The following is a 7500-nucleotide window of genomic DNA, read 5'->3' as shown; positions in this document are numbered from 1 at the left end:
CGTACAATTCTAATATTTCTTAGAGCAAAATAATGTCGTATTGCCTTGAATGTGATAACTGGAATGTTCAATATGATTCAGAATGACGCAGGTAACCAATGTAGTGTGTGTAGGACTGGAGTGATGTGGCTGTAGTGAAAGGTGCCACAGATCAATCGAGAGGCAATATTCTGTGATCATTGTAGTCTACCAATATGTACATCTGGAATACCAAACAGGAAACTATTGCAGTAGTCAATGCGGGCAGTAATGAGTGCATGGATTGGAGATTGTGCAGTGCCATTAGTCAATTAAATTTCTAATTAATCTGATATTATGTCAGTGAAAATACGAAAACTTGCACATCTGATTGACATTAGATATCAAGTCATGTTTGCATCAAATGGTGTTCCCAGGTGTTTGGTGACAGCTGTTGGAGTGATGATGGAGTCGCTAATGCGTAAACCACTCAGGACATTGACTTTTGCCAACTGCTGCCTCGTGTCTTTAAGCATAAGCTCAGTCTTTCCATCAGGTGACGTTTGAGAATCTGGGAAATTTTAATGACATAAATAGTGAATAGCAGTGGACCTAAGCATGAAGCTTGGGTCATGCCACAACCCAAGTAGAACTTTTAGACAGATTCTGTTCAATTGTTAAACACTGTTGCCTATTAGTTAGATATGACACAAACCAATATAGTGCAGACCCTCTTATCCCAATAGTTGCTTTCATCTGTTCCAATAGTACCTTTTGATCTACGTTGTCAAACGCTGAACTGAGATAAAGTGATGCTAGGAGTGTAACATGCTGTGAATTCATATTGATTAGTATGTCATTGTGTACTTTCAGCAGGGTTTTCTCTGCGCCAAGCAGATTGACATACCCTAGAAACAATGGAAGTAATGTGTCGGTTCCAAGTTAAGTGCTTGTCAATTAAAACCCCTAAGAATTTAATGCTACACTAATCTAGAAAGCTAGATGGAGCCATACATCAGAAAACAAGCTAAATCATTATTTGTAATAAATTACTCAGTCTTTGGTAAAACAATAGATCACTTGTGCTTTTAATTCCACCTTCAAGTTCTCCAGGTTGGTAAAGGAATCAACGTAACCTCGAGTTGAAAACTTGTTTTTGTTTAAACCCACAGGTCTTGACTATGTATTTTTCATTTTTTTTATTTATTTATGCAACAACAGCATCAATAACAACAGTTTACAGGGTTCGTGCAACTCCTTGAAGTCCTTGAAAAACTCTGGAATTTAATTTTGGACTTCAAGGGCGCTTGAAAAGCCCTTGAAAAAAATGATTTTGTGGAAAACTGCTTGAAAACTCCTTGAATTTTTGCTTGAGTGAAAATTGTTGAGATTGCATCATGCTAAGTTAAAATAGACATTTCAAAGATCTGAGCCCAAATTTGATTATTAGGGAAACATTAAAACCGAAAATTGAAAATGTCCATGCATGCACTTAATTTGCATGATGTGGAAAGGAATATCAAGGTAGGCTTTTTCAGCAAAGAAAACAGTGAAACACTATGTATGGCATAGAAATATTATTAAAAAGACTCCCTGAAAACTCAATTTCCGGCTCTTGAAAACTCCTTGAATACTCCTCTAGTTTAGTTCATCCTCTAGGATAGTTCATCCAATTCTAACTAATTGTGGCACCAGAAATTTTATTCGCAGTGTTATCGGTCGACTGTCAGTTGAGCCTAGATGTAATTGGCTGTGAAGACTACACAGTGATTGGTGCGTTTCGATTCGTCTATAGGTCTAAGTTCTGTACATGTATCATAGAATACGTTGGGCGGTAAATCAGTGTGTTGTTTGTCTGTTGATGTCGTCGATGACTCGTTTGTAGGGTGTGGGAAGTTGTAGGCATCAGTTTATCGGGTCTGTTCTAAGTTAGTAAACCAGCTTTCCAGTACAATCCATTGGTAGTAGTTAGTGCTGTAGGTAACACATGCAGCAGAGTCCTAGGCAATTCTGTGGTTTGCCTGTAGATGGTGCTGAGCATGCAAGTGTTGCATGTGACGAAGTCGCAGTTGTATTTCTTACTAGAAACATTGTCTAAGTACTTAGGATCGTCTTCTAAGCTGTCGTGTGAGTCACAAACCCATAGCGCTCGTCTCGTCCTGTTATTTTTTTCCTGCCATAATCCGCACAGGAAAAATGATTGACATATCATGTCAAACACACATGAAAGGATTGGGTGTCAATTGACAGCCTTTGTGCACTATCTGATACCTTAGCGCGTGCCCAAATACTGATTGGCTGAGCATACATGTAATTGGCTTTCAAGTAGGGGGCGGAGTTATTCATCACACCATTTTCAGCTCAATTTTCTAGGGCGTTATTTTCATGCCAAAATTTCATTTTTTCGGACCCTCTGCCCCAACAGGTTTTAAGATCTCACTTCCAAATTTCCAGTTCTAATATGTGATTGTACTACCCCAAATGGTGTGTGAGAAAATTTTTGTTTGTGTTTGGACACTGATTTTATGGCACTGCTCGAATCAAGTATGAGATGAGAGTTTTGACTTCAGTCAAAGTCGATAAGGGTGGGTGAGATATGACCAAATTTTGCAATCGGAATAGTCACTCTAGTCCCAGAGTCTACAACAATTTTTCCATGAATTCTCCATCTTGCATACTGTTTCTGCATTAGATCAATGCAAAATAGAACTGAAGTGGTTTGTGTCATAATCTTGTCAAATTTAAACCATTCACTGTGAAAATAAGTGCACGTACACTAGATAGTGTTTTGCAAGGCCACAGAAATTTTGTGAAGGCAACAGATTTGCAGGTCCCTTCCTTTTTTGAGACCATTCTTCAATGCACATGTTAAAAAAATGTTTCTTCACCCTCCCTTATACTTTCAAGATGTATGGTTTCTTTTGGGATGACATTAAAGGTTTTTGGTTTGGCTGGTTTCCTTTGAATCTTGAAAGCAATTTTTGGCATAACATTTTCATTTTTCACTCAAACCATAATAGTCATTAATCCCAGGAGGCATGATCAAGCCCATCTGGGCAGGTCCTGTAGTGGTTGATTTTCTTTTAGATGCAATGCTTTTTGAGTGTACTCTTTGGATCAGGCAATGCTCGGTATTGCTGGTAATGTGTTAGAAAATGTATTGATAATCAAGTGCACACATTAAAATGGTTTGAAGGTTACTGCCACATTTAGTTTGATTATTTTGAACTTATGCCACAGTCCTTTATTTGAACATAACTTGTTTAACTAGTTACCAAGTCAACATTCCCTTTTAAGTAGTCCTCAAGTTTGATAGACATAATTTATGAGATTTCATGCAGTTTTTCATGTTGATAGAAAGAGATGTGTCCTCTCACGCAAAAATGTTCCTTACGCTTTGCCGTTATTGCACGCATAGCTGTGTGGACCACGTGCATTAGCTGTGGGAATGGATTGGGCATCCATTCACACGGCTCGGGCTATCCGTATGAAAACAGTGTGCATCTGTTTGTACAGCTTGGACTATTCCATTCAAAACAGTCATTATTGTCAGCCGTGGATTTCACTTGAGCCATTCGCGACTTGGTTGCGCGGGTAGGAGTCACCCAACAAACCTGTCAATAATTTTTGTTTATCTTTACATAAATTAACTTCTTTCCACAAAAAAGTCAGTTCCGGTATATATATTTTTCCTTATGTGTAAAATAATGTGATCTGAGTATGGAGTAGCCATCAGAAAACAGATGAAAAATATTTTCAGAACTATGTCCATGTTGACAGCATCGTATTTTAATTTCCCAGGGCATTGCGGATCGATGATTCAATGTGAGACCTAATTACACAATAGCAAGAACTTTGTCGATTTTTACCACAACACAGAAAAAAAAGAGATTTAACGGTAAAGTGGTTTTAGTCGTATAAACATAACAACTTTCTTTAATTTTCCAGACATGTTTCGACGGTACATCCGTCATCTTCAGTGTTACATATTTTGAAATCGTCGTTGAATTTAAAGCGCACGTGATCTTACAAACTTCGTTACATTGCGTTGTCAATATTGCGTATTAAATCAAAACAGAACAAAACAAAAATTTAAATGAGTGACACTTAGTTCCTTACAGGGAGAGAGTCAGGTTAATGTGTTTCACCTGCTGGTTGAGATAGGGCTTCTTCCATTTTATATACATGGATTCCTCAAGCTTCACTTGGTACTTAGTGGCTGCAGAGTCCAGGATCTCGAAGCAATCCTGTGTGCAGGATGCCTTACAAAACTCTGAACTCTGCAGATGTTTAAAAACGTTCGAAGATCTGTCTGAAAGTAAGTGCTCGCGCACTCGTGTGGAGAAGTGTCGGCTGGTTTCACCAACATAACAAGCATTACAACTTGCACACGAAAATTTATAGACCACACGCGTGCGAAGCCCTGCAGGGACAGCATCTTTCACATTAAAAAGATTCCTGACTTTGAAAGTAGTGAAGACTAACCTTATATCAATAGGTTTACATAACCGATTAGCAAGTTTGCGTATACACCTCTGTGCCGTGACTGAGAAGTGCCCAACGTAAGGGATTTCAACGGCGATTTCAAAATATGTAACAGTGAAGATGACGGATGTACCGTCGAAACATGTCTGGAAAATTAAAGAAAGTTGTTATGTTTATACGACTATCTATATTGTTGCTGCTATCTAGACCTTTTGAAAGTGGTTTTAGATTCAACATTTTCACTCGCGAGAGATACCTGTTTTGGTTTACGCTGGTTGTGCTACTTGTCAAGTTCCGGCAATATGTTTGAGTTCGCTCGTAACATGCCGAATTCGCTGTCTATGTTAATTCACCGTTTTGATTTCGTTTTTATCCATTAACCACAAGCAATATCTATAATTTATACTCCCTATCTCAGTTTTAACCCTGTTGCCATAAAAAGATGAAGCTTCTGATAGCCACTATGTTGTTAACTTCTGCAATCACGGTACAGCTTTGATTATAAGTCTTTGTTCCATTTATGAAAGTTTTTGATTGATACACTGACAAACACAATATCCTTTGCCGAAATTTCGTTTAAGGCTTTTATTTGAATTCTTTCATCATCTTTAACTTTCATAAAACTACTGTTTCATCGAGAGTGAGGTATGAATAGTTGAACCAAACAAAGTTAACCTCTTAGAAGACGCACGCGAGCCATTGTGCCGTATTTAACAGGAAATAATTGGTAGAAGATAGAGTTAACACAGAGTCATTATTATTCATCATTAACTTTACATGTTGGTTGCATTAACCATTTTACAAATGGTTACTTGACAAATGTTGTTGTTTTTTGTGAACACAGAACAGCAGGAGACACGCACAGTTGGCTGTTGTTTCTCTGCCGCAGAAAAAATTTCCTTTATTCTTGAAACTATGAATTACAATGCAGTATCAGATTTTTCGAATCAATTAGTTTTCAGATTAGAAAATGATCGACCCGTTCATTTTTATAAAGCTGCAAAGGCACTTGTTCAAGAATATTGGTATTAATAATATTATTCTTTTTGGTCGTCTGGCCGATCGACCACATCCTTTCAAGAATTTTCGTCAGCCATGTATCCATTTGACTGCATTCATGCAAAAAAATTTTCTTATCCGTGCATCCGTTTGACTTCATCTGTGCAAACATTTTCTTCACCGGTGCATCCGTTTGGGTGTTCCGTTTCAAATGGCTTGGGTATCCGTTTCTCATCCGTGTGCTTGCCATGAGTTCGCTTGCCATATGTGCATTCCTAAGGAACGTTTTCACATGAGAGGTAAAAAATGGCAACAGATTTAAATAGACTGGAAAGATCCTGTAATGGTTGAATTTCTTTTAGATGCGAATGCATCTTTGGATCAGGCAATGCTTTGTATGCTGGTACTGTGTTACAAAATTTAGGGATAATTAAGTGCACACGTTGAACCGGGTTGAAGATTACTGCCACATACCTTTATTTCAACATGAACTTGTTTAGTTACCAAGTCATAATTTATGAGACCTCATGCAGTTTTTCATGTTGATAGGGAGAAATGACAACAGAATTAAATGGACTGGAAAAAGAACGACTGTCACTTATGAGGTAAGCCTTGGTACAGCATCGCCAGATGTTTTCTCATCTACTTGGAATGGTGTCATAAAATCACTTTCTTACTTAAGTAACCATGGGTGACTTCAAATTTTCAGTTTGCAAAAGGCAAATACGATGAAAGGGAGAAGAGATCCTTGAATTTATCTGGGCAATTTAAGCAATTGTCTCTTATAGACACCTGGAAAAAAAGTATCATATGTATTTATGTAATTTTTCCATTGTTTGTTACATGTAAAAGTCCAGACTAGTTTTATTCTAAGTATTCATTATCTTGTACAGTATTGCTGAAGAAGCCCAAATGGGGGAAACAATTACACGCTAAAATTATATTTAACTTGTATATATCTACAAATTAAGGAGTCTCTATAGCCAACAGAGCATCTGTGCCTTCCAGGAGGATCGCAAATGGGGTCACAGTCCAAGCCTCGGTCAAATGTAGTTAATTAATGAAGTTAGTGAAGGGACCAGGATGGATAAATTCTTTTTCTCCAACTGAAAATGTCATCCAGAAGTTGTCCGTCCTTGTATATACATACAAAACAATACTTTGCTTTTGTGCTGCACATTTCACCGCTCTTTTGGCTCTTCAGGCATAGCAAAATGTGTTTATTGACTTATTGCATCACACTTGTAATTCTAATTACATTTGTAATGGCTATTGTGGGCGCATGCGAGCAATTAGCGTAACAGGCTATATAAAAACTGCCTTTGTTCTTTCACTTGTTTTCTGTGGAGCTGAGAATCTTGTTAAATGGAAAGATAGCGAACTGAGATGTCAATCCGGCAGCATGTTCATCAATATGTTTGCTGACTCCTAGCATATGTGTGTGCGGTTCCCTAATTTGCTTTTTATGAACCGTCACTCTTATTTCTCAGGATATAATCAACCCCCCCTAAACTAACTTTGGTTTGATCTTATAAGTGCAAACTTACATTTAAATCAAAGCTTAGAGCCTCTAGATTTTGTACAGGCATGTCTTGACGGAGCCCACCCTGGTTCTAAGACCGCTTCAAGAGGTCACCAGCCACCTTTTTCAAAAATCAGTCAGATATCAGAGCACAATGGAGCGGATGCCGACTAAACAATCTTGCTCAAGCATTCCATGCTAATTTCTGTCTTGATTTACAAAAAGCTACCCATTGATGCTGCAGCTTAGCACCTTCAGATGATCATAAAAATTCTGGTTAGTTTAAGTTGCACTAATTATGTTGAGCATTATTTTCCACGTCATTAATTAAGTGCAGCTGCATTAATTTCCGCGCTCTTAATTTCCATTCCTCCTACCCTAATTTTTAGACCTAGCTTTCCGGACATTTATGACATCTAAACAATAAAGAAATAAGGTACTTATTTTATTTGCTTCCATTAACCCCTACATTAATTAGAATTTTGAGGACTGTTTTATTGACCAGAGGGTTCAGTTTTATTCAGGAACTTTTTTGC

The 7500-nt window shown here is 37.8% G+C and overlaps 1 protein-coding gene across 5 annotated transcripts in view; it reads left to right on the top strand.

The window, feature by feature from the left end:
• The window catches only part of LOC138043289 (centrosomal protein of 83 kDa-like), a 229491-nt gene that overhangs the window by 108239 nt on the left and 113752 nt on the right, over positions 1-7500 (top strand). For all 5 annotated transcript variants that reach the window (XR_011131224.1, XM_068889483.1, XM_068889484.1 and 2 more), the window contains one exon: positions 5992-6047. Coding sequence is in view for 4 of the 5 variants with exons in the window: in XM_068889483.1 (XP_068745584.1) it covers positions 5992-6047 (56 nt within the window). In the remaining variant the exon portion in view is untranslated. The remainder of the gene's footprint in view (positions 1-5991; positions 6048-7500) is intronic.

Source organism: Montipora capricornis, chromosome 3, assembly GCF_036669925.1.
Source record: "Montipora capricornis isolate CH-2021 chromosome 3, ASM3666992v2, whole genome shotgun sequence".
NCBI classification, from domain to species: domain Eukaryota; kingdom Metazoa; phylum Cnidaria; class Anthozoa; order Scleractinia; family Acroporidae; genus Montipora; species Montipora capricornis.
Note: the sequence above shows the minus strand (reverse complement) of the source record. Positions and strands in the feature narration are given on the sequence as shown.